The sequence below is a fragment of the Myodes glareolus genome, chromosome 6 (assembly GCF_982192425.1).
Source record: "Myodes glareolus chromosome 6, mMyoGla1.1, whole genome shotgun sequence".
NCBI classification, from domain to species: domain Eukaryota; kingdom Metazoa; phylum Chordata; class Mammalia; order Rodentia; family Cricetidae; genus Myodes; species Myodes glareolus.
Genome location: NC_142031.1, coordinates 109,178,832 through 109,197,760, shown reverse-complemented (window position 1 = coordinate 109,197,760; position 18,929 = coordinate 109,178,832). Strand labels below are relative to the sequence as shown.

At 40.5% G+C, this 18,929-nt stretch overlaps 1 protein-coding gene across 1 annotated transcript in view; it reads right to left on the bottom strand.

Annotated features, from left to right (window-relative positions):
• Positions 1-18,929, bottom strand: part of Skap2 (src kinase associated phosphoprotein 2) — a 153,896-nt gene that overhangs the window by 10,980 nt on the left and 123,987 nt on the right. The window contains exons 10-11 of the mRNA XM_048440350.3: positions 10,205-10,282; positions 5,104-5,216 (exon numbers count right to left, since the gene is read on the bottom strand). Of these exons, the coding sequence (XP_048296307.2) occupies positions 5,104-5,216; positions 10,205-10,282 (191 nt within the window). The remainder of the gene's footprint in view (positions 1-5,103; positions 5,217-10,204; positions 10,283-18,929) is intronic.

The following is an 18,929-nucleotide window of genomic DNA, read 5'->3' as shown; positions in this document are numbered from 1 at the left end:
TCACAGGAACCTCTGACACTGTCTTCTTGCTCATCCTCTTTCAAGTCCTTGCAAGCACTGGGCCACCAGCGGCCCTCCACAGCTATATTCCTTTCCACCCATCAGCCTTGGTCCAGAAGAGAAGGCTGCCTCCATTCTGTGGAGGAGGAAATGGGGAAATGTTTGAATACGATGCTTGCAAAAGCAAGAGGAGTTCTGAGAGTGGACTGGAGAAGTCAACCGAGAACTTCTAAGGCAGGCATGGAGGAGGAGGCGGGTTAGTTACATGATGCTTTGGGCCCTAGCACCCAGAGGAGCAGTACAGAAACAAAAGGCTGTCAGGTCCAAGCAAACACAATTACAAGAGAAAAACATTCCTCCTTTTTAAAAGGCCACAGAATCTGATGACACTTGGAACTAGATCAGTGTCAACCACAGCTGACCCCATGATCTGTCCTGGTCACTCTTCAGTGGTTGGCCATCCTATTTGTGGTACCCTGGGCCATATGATCACATGACAACCTGGAATAACTAAATATTAAAACAGAACAAAACAAAAACCAACTCCTGCATGTCTCCTGCCAGTGAGACTTTTGATTCATTTATTTTATAGGTTTGAAGTCCCAAAGCCATACGAAGTAAATCTTTGTATTCTAACAAGAAGCAAATGTTCAACACAGTCACAATTTACCAATCACGGAAAATTATCAACCAAACACATGAAGTACTGCCTACAGCTCCAACCAACACAACCTCAAATGCATTTTATTGTACATTCATAACCACTGTTTTACCCACATTTCCTGTTTGGGTCTTAATAAAATATTTTTAAAGGTTTCAGAGCTAGAGTCATGTGTGCCTCTGATGAAAGGAAATATCCTAGAGTCCTCAGTAGCGTGCCTCGTTCCTGCGGAAGGATAGCTCGTCTGTTTCTCTAAACATAATTTATTGCTTGAAAAGTAAGGTTGAGAATGTGGTTAGCAATGTACTAACAAGTACAGATTGAAAGATAAACTGCCAAAGGATATAATGCAAAGCAGCAAGCCAGGCCCGCAGGACCAAAGAGGAATAGAAGCAGAAGAGTTGGCCTGCTGCTATGTGACCTGGAACCCACTGATGAAATTACAATATTGCACAAATAGGATTCCAGAAAAATACCATTAGCTACAAGATTATGTCCATGGTTTGGGAAACATAAAATGGAGATACAGATAGTAAAATATTTAGCATGATTTTCTAAACAACTGGATTCCAGCCAACAACTGAAATTAAAAATTAAAAGATTTCTATCTCTAACATGGCTTTTCCTATCTTAAAAAATCCGAGATTATTCCAGAGTTAATTCACCAACAAAACAGTTATCATAAAAATCACAAATTATACTTTCATCTGTCTCTGAAAATGTGTTGTCTTTTTTTTGTCAGAGAAGAAAAAAGATTCTTAAATCTACATTGAAATACTGAATTATTTTTAACACATCTTTTAAAAAAGTATCAAGCTTATATGAAGAGAATGATAAAGCAAAAAGATAGTCTTCATTTAAGGCGAATAGTATTTAGATTTATTATTAGTGAGGTTCAAAGGTTGAAACTAAGAAAATGCCAGATACTTTGAAAGAGGAGCTAGCTCAGTCTGAGAATCACATGACAGCCGCTAACTGGAAAATGTTAAAGGGGAAGGGGAAGGATAGGGTGCCTGCTCTTCTTTATTGCAGCATTTGATTTTTACTGAGGAAAAAAGAAGGGTGGTGGTGGTGGTTAAGATTTGTATAACTCTCAAAACAGACAAAAAGTAAGTAAGTCATCCTGAGCTAACTGAGCACACAGCTGACATGCAATCAAGGATCCATGAAAAAGAAAGGAGAGTGGGAGGGAAGGAGGGAGAGAGAGGAGGAGAGAGAGACGAGAGGGAGGAAGGGAGGAAGGAAAGAAAAAAGAAATCTAAAAATAAAGCTGTATTCCATAGAGCTGTATAATGATAATAGTCTAACTGACAAATTAGTGAAATGTTTTGGATCATTATTTTTTACAAAAGTAAAACACTCTCTATTAGAAAGCATGACATTTTATTTTTTGATTTGTCTAAATATTTATATTAAAAGAATATATTTTTTTCTTAAACTACTTTGTGTTGCCTATTTAAAAAGGGCATTCAAAACTGACAAACTTGTGGGCAGTAAATCAAATCAGTGGTAATATTTCAAATTAAAAGTCAAAACATTTCTAAGATTAAGTACCATTTCTTTAAAATCTTTTAAATGGTTTTGTTAAAAAAGTCTTGACACTGATTTCTCACAAAGTATTCATTTTCTATGTCTCCACAAATATTATGCTAGAGTCCTTAAAATATATTCTTCCTGTGTATACAGTCTCCACACAATTCAAAATGATGAAGAAAATTTTTCTTGATTAATGCTAATACTTTATTGACATGAAATGGGAAAGTAATAACCCATAGCTAGATTTAAAGTTGAATTAATGACACCATTTTGACTGTGCACATTAGCTACAATTACCTGCACCACTCATTCTGAGCCACTAGATGGTGTAAAAAAATAAATTAAAATGGTAAAAATTTCATACCATCATCACAAAAATCTAGATAATACTCTAAGACTAAACAAATTTCTAGGCATACAAAATAGTAGTGATTTTTATACTGCTTATACTTTTAAAAATTAAATTCAATGTTTATTTAGTGTGTGAACAACTTTTGGAAGTCAGCTCCCTCCTTCCACTGTGTGGGCCTCAGGGGTTGAATTCAGGTTGTCAGGGCAAATGCAGGCACTTTTACCTGGTGAGCCTCTCACCAACCCAACTGCTTTATCCTTCTAAAAATATGCAATACTGGTCCTATCTTGATCCAGAAATTCATTACTTTCTTCTGAAAATATTGAGGTCTCAATCTGTTATTTTAGGCATTTGGAAATCAAACAGTTACGGTATTCACGTAAGGTCTGCGATTGCCAAAGTCTGAATGGGACTGTGAGGCGAAACGGTGAAAGGACTGGCGAGAGATGCCCTGGAGCTCCTTTCAGAACCTGCCCAGGGCAAGGGCTCAGCCCAAAGCAGGCAGACTGTCAACAGTCCCAGCAGTCTCTGGGAGTGGGGCAGCTGTTCTCTTTACCCTAACCCCACTCATTCTCGAGGTTCACAGCCACTGACTGCAAGCACTAAATCACTCGGCTCTTCTTGGCTTGTCTTTCAAAAACCCAAATTAGTCCCAGCTAAAATGCCCATCACTAGGAGGAACCCGAGACTGACTAACGTTGGAACATCAAGCCTTGTGAAGGTCTGGAGGAGGAGCACAGTTCTCTCCCAGATAACAAACTTGAAAATGTTTAGACAGAAGTGAACACCGTCCGGGAGTGGGCCACTTCTAACCGGCTTTATACAAAAGAATTAGAGTCGTTACCAAGCAGGTGTCTGAGGACTGAACTTCTACCCTCAGCACTCTGGAAGCCCAGCACACACTAGGATGACACTTTTAATTTCACGGACAGGAAATGGTGGAAGTGAGACAAGCATGCTACTCACGAAGAAAGCTTTAAGAACAGATTCGTGTGGGCTTTGAAAGCTCATATGTGCAGAAGGAGCACAAAGGCTACGCCACTGACCCCTAGAAACTGAAATTTCAAAGAGAAGTTAGTCAACTTTCTAATTTTATATGCTTGCAGCCAAACTGGTTATGATGGGAGTTCAAGACCAGTCTGAGCCAGTTAGGGAAATGATGGGGTGAGCTGTAACATTTGATTAACAGGAGAAAGGCCATGGGTTCAATTCCTGGTAGTGGCAGCGGGTCATAGTCGGGCTAGTTACTTACCTGTGGCTTCCAAGAACTGGACATGTTTTTCTGGGAGCAACAACAAATAACAACACACTAATGAGTAGAAAAACTGTGTGAGGAACCGTGGCTTTGGGCATCTTAATAAGCTGTGATCATTGCTATCTGTATTAAATTATTTTAAATATTCCTTAACCTACAAGTGCTTATGTATTCCTACGGAATTCCTGGTACCTAGAATGAGTCCTGGTACTGTGAAAACTCTACTATGGTATGGAATTAAGTGGGAGGGAAGGGAAAAAAATACTAGTCTGAATCAAGTCTGCGTCTGCACTTGTGACTCATGTCCCTTGTAGAACCAAGAACAAGCCCCATCTTCACTAAGATACCCACTCTAAGATTCTATGACCGGCTGGGTCAAGATTTTCTGTGTTAGTCATCCGATGTTAAAATCCAACATGTGACCTTATTTCCAAATGCCCATTATATCTAATAAATCTTATCCCTCTAAAATATCCAAAATATTTCTCAGATCAGTCATATAAAAGTGTTAGACTGATGACCTATTTGACATTTCCCAGCTTATATTCAAATCATTTCTACTCATCATTTGGTGCTAAGATAGTCTTAAAATGCAGACACTTTTTAAAATCCCTGTGGTAGGGTAGGACATTTTTTAGATAAAAATAAAGAGAGCTCATACACAGTAGCAGGAGTGTACCCTAAGTTTTAGAGCTGACGGGTTCTACAGCCCTGCGTCTCCAAAAGCAGAGACAAAGATTCTTATGAATATAAAGATGAGTCTGTGGCCACATCTTTGCCACCTACTTACAGTGTGTTCAACTTTAAAAAATTACCTCAACATGTCTGAACAGAAAAGCACTGCCTGTAAATTGTCGGAACACCAATGTGTTTACACAAAGATGAAAAACTTCTTCTATAAACACAGTGCTTCCAGTGGAGAATGGCAGGCAAACTCAGAATAAGCACACAGAAGAATAAGAAGGAAGAAGCAAGAAAAACATAATTAATAACCCAATACCTTACAATGTTAACTTTCACATAAGTATATTGTTTCTGGAGAAGGCAGTAGGTGGATGCCTGCCAAGGGCTGCAGTGATAGGTAAACACACTGGTAAGCTGAATCCTGTTATCTGATTGTGTTTAAATTCTGATTATATTTCACTTGACAAAATAATTAATTATTGTGAACTTCCAATTGTTAACAAGGACCTAGAAGAATTCCGATTGGCATTTTTCCCTTGTGTTATAAATTCAAACGCAGGAGAACTGGGCTATGTATTTCCCCTTGACAGTTATCATTTTGGGGGACTTTCTTACCTTGCTAAGAATGTAAATCACATCACCACGCTTAAAGGACAACTCATCAGAAAGAGCTCCAGTACAGTCCCACAGACCTTGGTAAAAATTAGCATAATCAGTGCTTCTATCTCCTAGAAAAAAAAGAGAAAGTTGGAGTTATGACTTGAACCAACAGAAATGAAGGGACCATCCCAGACTGCCAGAAAGTCTAAACAGCCCTGGCCTGAATCACGGAACCGCATAGTGAACCCACAAGAGCCCTTCCTCTGAGCATGTTCATAAAGATAGTTTCAAAAAGGTTTGGTTTTTCATGCCCCCTCTAATTCCATTCTTAATCTAAACCCTGCAGCGATTGCATTCACGTCAGAACAGCACGATGCTTCCTGCATGTTTTTATGAAGCCCTAAGCCCCCTTGCCACATGTTCTGAAGAACGACTGGCCTTACAGCATAACCAGCAGTACCTATGAGATGGGAAGTGGCCATCTCACAGAGTCTGGAACACTTGATAGCAGCGATAACAATAATAGCAGACTTCAGAACACAAATATAAGTAAAGCATCTGTACCCCTCAGAGTGATCTCTACGGTGGCCTTGCAACTCTGAAACTGCCATTACAGCTTTTTGTCAGTCAGGTCTAGGACATTGGGCTCTGAATAAACATGCGACATAGAGTGGAACTATCAGCTCATCCTTCTAGTGGCAGAAGCACAATGGATGTGATGTGCTCAGACTGCCATACACACCATTAACTGATTGATTATTTAGTGCTCTGCTCTGTAGTACCGCAGCAACTGGGTAACAAATGCTTTGTCACTCACAGTGCGGGTCTCCCGGAACACAGCACACAGTTAAATACACTGGATGCTTTTGTTGCACTGAGAACTGCTTCCTGTTTTTAATTTCATGATAATTGAGTTTTGATGAGTTCAGGAAAAAAGAATGCAAGTAACATAAGATGTCCGTGTGTTCACCAGCCAGGCAGAGCACATATGTGCTGACAGCTTCCATCTCTGGAATGTCATCTTTGAATCTGAGGGGATAATGTGGAGATGTATTCGAGATCAGGGCTGTCATCTTAGCTTTGCTAGATGGCTTTCAAATAGCAGGCTTCTTGGCCACCCCAACACTGCTAGTCATATTAGCATGGTTAGCCAGTGTTGGTTTTCACAAAGTGTTAATTTATTAGAAGATTTAAAATTCTCCTTAAGGGCGTTAACATTTTTCTTTGAGAAAAGAGCATCTGAATAACATGGAATCTAAGTGTTTCTAGGATGCGCCTTTTCAATTATATGTGTGAGAAAATAAGCAAGGACTAGAGAATACAGCCTAACACAATCCCTGTTCAATGAGAGAAGGACAATGGGGGCGGCAGGACGGGATGGGAGGAGGAGGCAAAGAGACAGACATCATATTGGCTTCTCCACTAAGCTCCTGGGCTTGAAGCACTAAAACCAGCAGGGATGCGTGCAAGTCCCGGAATCCAACCAAGAGCTAACAAAGCTTCTGGCCACCCCCATCATACCATCCCCACCCCCAAGCATGTATTAAATAAATTCTGTAAACGGACACTAGAGGGCACTCCAGCTGGTCAGAAATCTCCAAACATAGTCAATTTCTTTCTTTTTTTAAGAAAAAAAAAATCACTTAATAATAAAGTGACTGATTTCTTTTAAAAACCACTTATTTAGACAAATAGAGATTTAGAAGTTGAAACATTCCTGTCAGATTAAATCAACTACTAAATGGGTCAAATGTTGCACCCCATGCAGTCTGTCAGTGTCAGCTTGAGAGTCAAGGAATTAGAGCAGAAGGGATGACATCATTTCATATGTGAGGCCCTCCACGCAGTTCCAGCCAAGAGGTAGAAGGTCTAAATAACTGGTTTTCCCAGTAGGAGCCCGGCTGTGTTCCCATGCTGCTCAGCCTTAGAGTTGGTCCAAAGACACGAAGAAACAAACTTGGGCTAAAAGCTAAAGTCAAGGTTTTTGGCTGTCCAGGCAGTTCCTTCTTCTTCAGACCTTCTCACAAGACTTTTCATTTCATAGATTTTTTTTTTTCAAGTAGGGGTGGGGAAGAAAGGACAAAAAGAAAAGTATATGGTGATTTCTAATACATACTCATCACTTTGGGCTTTCTCTTCCCCTGGATACACTTAGAGAGACTCCCATTAACACTGATGGGAATTATAGAAGCGGGCAAGGGGAGAGACCCCCACCGTGTGCAAGATGCATCTCTCCCTAGATGGGCATCAGGAACACTTCATTAAACCTCACTGCTGCATGGAAACCACAGAGTCAGGGATGGGGCAGTGCTGGGGAAAGATGCATTCTCCACCAAGCTTTCTATAATCCTGATGTTGATGGGATCCAACAGCCCACCTTAATTCTGTGCCCGCATGTGTGCACTGTTGAAGACCCATGTGTGTACCGAGCAGCTAGATGTAAATATGGCGGAGGTGGGTCTAGGTGTGAAAAGAAAGTATCGACAATGGAGAGGGGGAGCCTATCTCCTTGGGAAAGTATGCAGGGCGTAAGAAAATTAGGAGCAATCTTGTTTGTGGAAAGTAGGAAACTCCTCTTGTTTATCTTTAAACTATAAGTGTGTCTAAACATAAACAGTCAAAAGTCGTGTAGAAATACAGCGTTGAAAGAATCACAAAAATGAGCACTTTTTATCTATGCCCTGGAAGATAATCCATGTGAGATGTTTTTGCTTTGCTTTGTGGTGATGGGGACCAAATGCAGAGTATTGCATATGCCGGTTAAATACCCTCCTGCTGAGAAACATCACTGCCTCCAAGATAGGCATGTTTTATAATATGGAACATTCAGAAGCACAGTTAATATGGCTTAGCTGCCTACTCTGTGGATTAGTAGCATTCTAGGCACACCACAACCAATATTTTGAGAACTACCACATAAAAGTTCACCTTGTATGTGCGCTGTCCTGAGGGACATGAGCTATTTTAAAAGAAGGTAAAAAATTTAAAAAAATAAGTTAGCTAGCCTTTGAGAAATTTAGACAATGTGGTCTTAGAAACTTAATAAAATGATATTGAGCAAAGCTAACAGATTGTTACCAAAGTACTAACTGAAGATGTAAACACCGGATACTCTACAAAGGCAAGATGACAGCAGACAAGAGACAATGGGTGGAGCACGATGACGTCACTGGATACCCTCTCCCGGGCACCGCAAACTTGACAAGCATTTTACAAAGGGAAGCATACTTTTAATAGTGGTCAAAAAATCAAGCAGGATCATCTGTATCCTTATATATGCATATGATTTGTGCAAGATCGATAAAAGTGAAGTGACTTATAGGACAAAAGATGAACTCAGATTTACTTTTATATTTTACATTAGAACATGATCATTTTTCATAAAATTAGTCAATGTAAAAAAATACACAACATTCTTGAGTAAGGTTAGAAGTTCACGTCATGTGATGCTCAGCAAGATAGCAACACCCTTGTCAGCTCAGCGCCTTGTGTGGCAAGCATCTAGTCACTGACAGCACAGGCATGAGCAAAGGTCACCACTGTGCAGAGGATTGAACTGCGGCTTGAAAGCACGCCAGGGCACGAGAGATAAGAAGGATTGTAGTGCCTTCTGGCTATGGCACGAAAAGCACATCTGCTCATTGGATTCCTTTCAGAAAAACCTGCAAACATCTGAAGCATGGCCACTATATACCAGGTGTGCCGACCTTCTACACATGCATAGGTTTTAAAAAAGAAACCTACATGCTTTTGGTGGAAGCTTCGTGATACATAACTGAAAATATAAATACTGAGTTTACCAGCAAGCATAGTGCCCGGGGCTCCGCCTGCTGCCAGGTTTCACAGCTGTTTTACAGGGCAGGAGTGCTAACATCTAATGACTCTGTCCTTGTTTCCTTTCTGAAAAAAAGCAAACCAAGCCTTCTGTAGCAACCTGCTCCTGCCTTCCTGTCCAGGTCCAGAATCAGGCCTCCGCTTCCTCTCCATATGTCACAGTAGGAAGGCCTCGGGAAAGCTACTTCCTGAACACACACTGCTTGTCCACCCTGCTCCTGACAGCTCAAAAGAGTGATGGATGGACAGATCAGCGAGAGGAAGGTGACCTGAGCTTCAGCTCTTTACAGGACCCGGGGTGACAGGGCAGACCTCAGCCCCGCTGACGCTGACGTGTGGCTATAAGAGGTGTAAAGTCCTGATAAGAAGGCAGCCATCTCTTCCCTCACTGTAAAATAATTGCTGGTTTATCAAAACCAACCTCATGCTTCACCACAGATAGTGTATCTCGTGCTCCTTGGAAATAACAACAAGCAAGAAGAGTTGTCTGCATCATGTGACCTTGTACATCATGTACGCAGTTATTTTCCAGTCTTGGTCATAATTAGTACTTGGGGCCATGTGCCAGGTGGAAACGCAGAACATCCATCCCAGTCTTCCAGGCAACCAGTGTCCTTTTCTAATTTTTAAGCTGCTGTCACTGGACTCTGGCATTTCTTACCCAATTCATTTGCTTTGTGTGTTAATCATATGCAATGAAGATATGCATGGCCAACATTTAAACAGGCTGCAGATCAATTAGCGGTCTTAAGTTTATCTGATTTTTATCAAAGAAGACAGAGCTGTGGGTCGATTGTCAGAGCCTGTGTCAAGTTGACCTTTTCAGAGATGTCTACATTGCCAGTCCCCTGGGCAACTTGTTGTCCCCTGTTAGTCTCTGAATGGCAGAAGTCTGTTCTGCTCAAGCACAAAGTATACACAGATGTCTATATTACATTCTTATAGGTTTGACAGCAACTGCATGTTGTATCTATAAACTGTCCTTTAGCAGTGACACTTCCTCAATGATGATAAGCTAATTTATGCAACTAAATCTCCTTTGTGCAGAAATGAAAGCTAATTGAGTCATTACAAAGTAATTCAGGAAGGAATACCTTGTATAAATTGGCTTACTTTATAAATCCTTCTCAAGTGGTTTTCATGCATCCTAAATGGGACTAAGCAGCTTCTCGGGCAGAAGACATACAGACCAAGCAAGTCAGCTTCTCCGGGGAGCTGTGCAAACATCTTCAGAGTTAGAGAGTGGCCAGAACGAAACAAAAATCAGCTGTGCCAGGCCTACCTGAGGTGTGGGTTACACTGTCCCGACTCCCCTTCCCATGTTCGTCCATCTTCAGCGAAGCAGCGTCCTCTTCCTCCTCTGCAAATGAACACCATCAGTGGCACACTAACAGACCCCGAGCTCCGTTACAGCAGCCACCCCATCAAAGAGCCGGACAAAGTCTACGGCACTGAAATATTACCTTTAAAAGCATGAGACACTCAAGATCCACATTCCTTTGTTAATAACCAAACAGCAACCTCACCAAGGTGTAAGCTGACCTGATGCGATGTAAGATATGCACTAAGGTGCTGCATATTTGTCTTAAATGCTTAGAGAAACTTGTCTGGAGCACCTTTAAATCCAGCACGGCCCTTAAATCTAGTAAAATAACAGCCAGCATTATACAAATATGCTGTGTTAAACTGAGTAGCAGTAACACTACAATAAAAGCACAGTCCCGAAAACATCAAGACAGCACGGGGAAAATGTGTGATATAAAATACAGATAACCTGCAAGTCATCAACTGTCAGACATGTTCATTGGTTTCCTCACTTAATCCTCCCACAAGATGGGTCTTAACACTCCAAGGCAATTCCCCCAAATTAGACTGTGGTTCTACTATGTGCCGCACACCACAGGAGGTAAGGCTTTACAGACAAATGGTTATAAGTCATCACTGTACAGACAAGTAAGCCGAGATGCAGAAGGTGGCAAACTTCCAAAGCACGCGATTCAAACTTGAGTTTGTGGTCATCAACCATGTTTTTATCCTTCCTGCAGTTAGTACTTTGCTCAGATTTTTCCCCCTATACAGTCCAAGCACATTCCCTCCCAGGATATGGAACAAAATAACAAAAAGGTAAATAAGACTTTTTTTTTAAAAAAAAATTTAGAACAGAATCAAACTATGTCTTTTTTACTAAAAAATAGATGTATTACAGTATTACTTTCTCTACTTAAGGACTCATAAAAAACTGAAAAATATTTAATGTAGACTATACAAACAAATGGCATACCAAGAAAAACTCAATTAAAAAATATCCTAACTCAAGAATAATTCACTTATATATAATTGAATTATTATTCAAGAATATATTCATATATAATATGAATATAATTACATATACATATGTATATGTAATATACATATGAAATCAGTTAACGAGTTAAAATTTTTTATTGAGTGTGTGAGAGAGAACATTTGCCAAGAAGGCAAAGGTAATAAGAGCTGACAGCCTGCTGGGGACAGAGACGAGACTGGAGGAAGAGGAGCTAACAAGGGACGTCCCTAATGGGTGGGACACAAGCACCGGAGGAGTGGTACAGGGGAGGTGCAGGGGAGCGTCCAGTCAACCCAGGAACCCATGCGAGACCCCCGCAGAATACAAAGAATTTTAAGATAGATGAGCAGCTCTTTCCAGACCCATAGATGGCCTCACCTTAGAGAACATGGCACAGTCACATTTACAGGACAAAGAAACATGGTATTCTTGGGGAAGAGCAAGATAGGAGAGAATGTGAGAAATGGGGCCAGTTTAGGGTCCATGAACATCTTGCTAGAGTCTTCTGCCCAGTCTGGTGGGCAGTGAGAGCCCTAGGTTTCTAATAGACAGGGTAGGACTGAAATTGCTTTAAAAATGATTATTAGATCCCATTGTCTTAGACAGCCTGGATGGGGGAAGTAGAGAGTCTAGATAAAGAGGAAGGAAGTCCTGAACTGAAGGGGCAGAGGAAACGGGAAGGAGGTGTTGGGAGAGGTGGCGGAACCAGAACCGATAAGCTCTGTGTCTGCCTGCCTAAATATTTTACGGCTCAGGTTTAGAGACTAGCGGACACGTGGACATGCCGTCACTACGAGACTAACCCAGATCATCTGTGCTGCCCGGGGAAGAACAAAGAGTTGTTTGGCAACTGGATAGGGTTAATACCGACAAAAGGGCAACTATAAAGTACTAGGAAAGTCTCCTGTACACTTTAACTAGTGATTAATCAACACCAGGATTTAAAGCAAGCTGCAGAGTTACTGGGCTTAGAAGTCAAATATAAGTGGTTTGAGTTTATATAATTCAACTCAGACAAAATAATAAAAGCTCCAAAATAAGGAGCAGCTGGAACTGTTTGTCTTCATGCTCACTGTGAGTTAACCTCGGTAATTTAATACGGGACACTTCTGTTAACAACCGTCATCTCACTTTGGCTAAGGCTCAAGGACTACTTATCACAAGCGGGTTGTTTATAGGGTGTTCTCACATAAACTCTAAAGGCAGAAATTCACACTTAATTCCACCTCCTCTTTCCACAGATGGTACATTTATTTTTAAAGGTGAAAGTTGGAGCTTGCCTGGCCTTCCTCTTTCCTTCATATCCACTCTCTTCAGCCTGGTCACAAGGGGCAGAGATGCTAAGGGCACTTGTCCTTAGGTAAACAGAGACACAGCTGGGTAGGAAGCACTGCTTTTGACTTTTAAGAAGAAACTGGGATTTAGACTCATCATCCAACGCTAGCATCAACATACCATAAAAATAACTGTAAGAATTAAATGGAAAATGTTCTTGGCAAAGTTAGTAATAAAATTTGAAGAATTTTATTACCACAAATTTATCTATTGTTTATTAAAATGTGTCTATAGTATATGCTAAGGGTTGTACTGATGTGGGAAAACTTTGCCTCTACACAATGCATTATTAAATCATCAGAATAATGACATTAAAATATTTGAGTGCCAATATTTACAGAAAAGTCTCTGTGAGGTCACCTTGTAGGCAGTGCTGTGGAGCATGAGGAGCTCCCGCGACACCGCCTGCCTGCGCTTCAACCGCGACACCGCCTGCCTGCGCTTCAAAGCTGGACTGACATTTTAGGTGAAAGCCTTGTGCAGGCCATCCGTCAAGTTTTCTTAATAAGATTCAACAATTCATTCGTCTTGGCCTAACAATACCAATAGCTTCCACATAAAAGGCAAGCTCAAATTTTGAGTGATTTTAATTCTACAGGAGCACATTCACAATGAATATTGACTGAAGCCTGGCACAAAGGAAGGTGCTGACTAAATCCTGTGAACAAATGGGTCCAAATCAGGAACGTTCTAACGTTCACTTATTAACCGAGAAAACCTCCCCACACCACTAAAAGCTGCAGAAGAATAACCAAAATTCCAGGCAATAATTACCTTCACTCCATATTAGAAATACATATGTTCACATGTTATTTTACTTAGATTTATTATTAAACGTATTTTATTTTCATGCTGAGGCACAATGCCATTATAATACTAATTAATACCTCAAATAGTCAATGTTTGTGGGTTAATATATTCCATTCAACATTTTAATAACAGTAAACAAAAACAGCTCAGCTATGCAGTAAAATCCATCAAACCACACAGATGGTTATAAGGTTTTCATTATGTGGTTTCCATAGCAATCATATTGCAAATCTGGAAGCTTCTTGCAAATAAGCAGCTTGTATTTACATGCCTCTCAGCTGCAGCCCAAAACTCTCCAACGCACCAAGTTATTATTCCAATCACACGGTGTTAGAAGAATCGTCCGGAGGTTGCTTTCTGATCAGACGAGATGAAAATAAAGAAGCTAAGTGCCAAGGATAATCAAATGCAGTCAGCACCTGCTAATCAGTGTGTTCTAGAAATGTCTGGTAGTCAGAAAAGGTTACTCGAAATCCTGTCAGAAAGAGGAAACTTCCAGAAGCCTTCAGCCTCACACAATCCTGAAGCCTAAGTGCAGCCACTTCTCTTTCAGTGGTCGCTTGACCTCCTTCCTGGACTGAGGAAGAACAGAGTCAAGTCTTCCCAAATCTTTTTAGGAAAATCCATGTTTAGAAATGCTTCCTGTGAAAAAGCTGGGACCTCCCCTCTCCTTTACACTAATCTATTTAATTTGAAAACTGACCCAGTTTTCTAGCAGATGGATTAATACCCTAAAAAGGACCACAAATCTGGGCAGCTATGTGATATTTGTAATACTGCTGCTTCTAGCTTACTAATGTTCTTACTTTTAGGATAACTAATATAAAAAATGCTTAATACACTATGCTTGAGAAAGGCTACAGACACTTGGTTAGCACCGAGGCAAGGCAAATGTGTTCAGTAGCCAAGCGCTGCCTTTACTGTCTCTTCCAGGGAAAGGAAGGCGGGCAGAGCATGAAACTTATTGACTCACACAATGGTTAGGTTTTTCATGGAGAGTGCTCCCGGTTACTGAATTACAATGTATTTTAAGCTCAACTGGTAGAGTATAAAACTCTTACAAAGTATTTTAAAAGAAAAAAATTATTCTCTGAAACAGAGATTCAGTTTGGATCACTGCTTGCCCAGGTTTCACTTGATGATGTAATCATGTGTTTTTCTCAAGAAGAGCTAATACTGATTGCTTAAACAGCCATACTATCCATGTTTAAATCCATTATGTAACTAAATACTACACTAATTCTATGAGGCAATACTAAGTACTTGTATCCACATTATTTTGTGAATGCAAATGATGAGATTTGTGGAGCCTGAATAACCTGCTCAGGTGACCTCCAGTTAGGACATACACAGGAGAGAGTTAAAGTTGAGGCACATGCTAGGAAGCCATGGTGTCTCTTCTTTAAATTTCATTTAAATTTCAACTTGATGAGGTTACTGTTTAGTAATTTCAAGTACAAGGCTCTGGAAACACACACACACACACACAGAGAGAGAGAGAGAGAGAGAGAGAGAGAGAGAGAGAGAGACTCACCCTTCACTGTATGGTGAATTATTTTCTTAAGTATCTGCTCTTTATGAACATGGAAAATATTTTCACACAGGTGGGCAGGCTAGACACCACCACACACACTGTATCTGAAATCATCTTTCTTTAGTGTAGCTCTGGAAATAAAATAACAATTTGTAATGCCAAACTCACACAGTTTAGCTGTTCCTTGTTCCTGTTTTCCCAGCACTGTCTTCAGCTCAAGTGTTTCACACCCTCAACATCAACACAGGGTCCAGAATTTGGTACAGTTTTTAGTCCGAGCCATAACTGAAAGCAGGCTTGTTTCCACGGCAGCAAGCTTCTTTTCTTAACCCTGACATTAGTAAGGAAACACGCGTACTTGGAAATGGTCAAGATGACTCAGTCCTTCTAGACACAACACCTGAGAACTTCACCTCCACACTGGAGCCATGAGCCTACCTGCATATCTCATCAAGGGCTCAGGCTCTAGGGCACTGTAAGCAAAGTGTCCATCCCTGAGTAGACAGATGTGTAGCAAGTGGGGACTGAAAACACAAAATGACGTAGAAGATGGGAACTATACTGGGGAGGGGTTATACACTTGACTCCTCACCCTGGATTCTCTCTCCAAGTCTGTGGGAAGCTCTGAGGCTGGAGGGAATGTTGTGGCAGAGAGTCAAAAGGAGACATACAGTCGAGATAGACAAGTTTAACAACAAGGGAGAGTGCGTCCAGGAAGGCTTACAAATCCAAAACATTTGGTTACGTATATATGATACTTGAAAAGATGTTTCTATTTAGTGGGCAAACATACACTAAGGCAATAACATTACATGTTGTGTTATTGCCACAATGGATGGATAATCTCACAGGGCTCTATCTGAAGATCAAGAGCGCCAGACCAGTGACGACTACAGAGGAAGGAGAGTCAGTCTTCTCCAGGGACGAGGCTCCCCATAGGTGACCTAATCTCAACCACTCAGCCCTACATATATACAAATGAGCAACCTTAATGACCTTAGCAGGTTGTACTTATAAATTCGTGTGTGTGTTTGTGGGTGTGTGTGTGTTTCAATAATAATTAAATAACAGGTGTGAATTTGAGGAGTAGGGGGGCACAGGAGAAGTTGGACAGAGGAGGAGGAGGCATGAAATGATATAAACATAGTATGCATATGAAATTCTCAAATAAAAAGTCAAACAAAAACTAATAAAAGAATAAAACTAATTTTTATAAGAGATAAAACAAAAATTTAAAACAATACGTGTTTTTATAAAGATACAAGCATGTGCCTAGCCTTTAGTCTTAAACTTCAAAATGAGCAGCTGCGGATGATGGCAGAAGTGGCGGGATCACGTGTGCTCTCCAGGAAACTGGGGGAAAAGTGCCCTGTCGCTGCACCTCTGCTTACTCATGTGACCATACACTGCTTCTGGTCAGTTACCCGTGTGCAGTCCTTAGCAGCAGGGACAGTGAACCTGCCTAGAGCACTCTGAAGACTTGGGGAGAACCACGTGATAGCCAGACTTCTCAGGGGAAAAAGAAGGGAGACCAAGACGAAGTTCATTACCTTAGCAGTGAGCTATTCTTTCTCAATAATTTCTGAATTTAGCAACCAATAAGACCAACATGAAATTTAAGGCACAAAACAAGCAATAGTTGCCCAGTTGTACAATCAAATTAGGTTAAAAGCTACTGACTTGGATATTCTGGACTTAAACAGTTTAAGATGAAAATGTCAACATTGTACCACAAATGAAAAGGGAAATGCCACTAAAGTATAATAAATTTGTGTTATATTAAAACTAATATTTAAACAAAATTTTGAAAATAATGCTTTTTTAAAAACTCAGACATTGTATATTTTATATTATACTTGGAATGGTGAGGAAAAAACTCAAGCTCAAGCAAAGAACTCACCAGATGGAATTGGGAAAAAAAACTGAAGGGAAAGAAATCCTAGATATTTGTTCAGTTTCCTCACTTCACTAAGGGGGCAGTGGGGATGCTGAATGTCTGGATGAAGGACACACAGCCTGCACTCTCTGCCACCTTCCATGCGAGTGGACCATGGATGTTCTAACCATGGCGTCCGGCCATGCCGCTGCTTCAAAGCCAAAGTGGTGTTTTGATGTGAAGTGGAAATTTAGTTGTCGGAGAAGGCAGATAATTAGGAAGGTGGATCCGATGATTACGTGGAGACCATGGAAGTCTGTTGCTATAAAGAAGGTGGATCCGTAAATGCCGTCTGAAAGTACCCCTCTGCTTCAGAAGCACTGTACTATCGACAGGCAAATAAGGCAGGCGAGGAAAGAAACAGCTTAAAGATGAAGTTCTGAACCGGGCAAGATGGCTCATGCCTGTAATCAGAATTCAGAGGACCAAAGCAGGAAGATGGTTGTGAGTCTGCACCCAGCCTGGGCTACAGTGAGCTCTAGGCCAGCCTGAGCTACAGTCTTAAACCAACTAATCAAACAAGTTTTAATAGACCAGATCCTTTCTTCCTACAGGAAACAACTGTGTCGCTGCCGCAGCTCCTCAGTATTCTGGGTCTGAGTTTTATGAACATGGATCCTGATGTAAGAGAAGATTCTTTGCTGCCTTATAAATTTGTTAAAAATTCAATGCTAAAAATTTTCTTAACCAAACAAAGTTGAATTAAATGATTTCTGTTATAAAAAGTTCTTTTTGACCCTGAATTTCTAACATAAAGTTCCTTTTTAATGTAAATTAACTTTTTCTTATTATCCTAATTATAAAAAACATTATCTACACATGGCTATAATATAGAAAAATCGCAATAATTGAGAAGAAAAGTTAAATTTTAAAATTATACTGATTTAAACATAACCACTATTGATATCTTGTAGGCCATGATTATTTAGTAAGGTTTCCTCTTTGAAAAAAAAATCATTTCATTAAGAATATCTTGGGGCTAGGGAGATAGCTCAGTGGTTAAACGCACCGATTTCTCTCCTAGATGACCCAGGTTCAATTCCCAGAACCCACATGGGCAGCTCACAATTCTGTGTAACTCCAGTAATAAGGGATCCAACACCTTCACACAGACATACATCAGGAAAAGAATAGCAATGCACTTTGAAAAAGAATATCTCAAATGCATATGTATTTCATTATTCCTATACATTTCTTTTCCGAAATGTGTATGTTATTTATAAATTATTTTACATCCCTTTTTAGAAAATAAATTGTCAATGTAGGTTTTCAAATTTCATGAAGCAAAAATACTACCTAATCCTAATTAAGTTAGTGATTAGATTATTTAACTATAATGTAACTATCTCATTTGTTCTTCAAGTGCCTACAGTAATCTCCATTAAAAAGTAGACTTACTAATACAGGGCTCACACCACACAGCTCTGGCTGCTGCTTCCATGTCATGGGCACCATTCTTACTTAAATGGCTGACAATCTACAGTTACCAAAACTTGAGAATCAGGTAGCCACTGTCATAGAAAGAAAGTGAATGTGGTGTTTTTGGAGAAATAAAGGACAGCATTTACTTCCAGTGATAGAGTTGAGACTTTCATGCAAACACTACAGTTTTAGAAACTTGCACCAGCACTGTAAGCCACTGATAGGCTGCAGCACTGAGAGCCGTCCCTGCTGAGGCAGTAGTAACAAATACACTTGGACAACTGTGTCCACATTTGGGTTCTGAATAATGTAGTGAACCAGCACTTTCCAAATGCCAAATGTCTGGTGACACAGACTCACACAAGGGGAAGACAGACTTCTCAACTTCCATGTGAAAAAGTGTGGAAGATTCCCTGATGTCTTCAGACCCACCCGCACCCACGCTTCTACGGTTGCCTGTGGAGTCTGGGATCAGTGATAGGAAGATGTAGAATGAGCTGCAGAGCCATCCCAGACTCCCTTCCCTGCTCTGGGTGACATCACAGCAAACTAAACGTGGGAGCAGATGTGGGAGTCTAACTCTTTCGTTAGAGAGACTTTCAGGAGCTGTAGCAAAGGCAGAGCACGCACTTTCCCTCTCACTA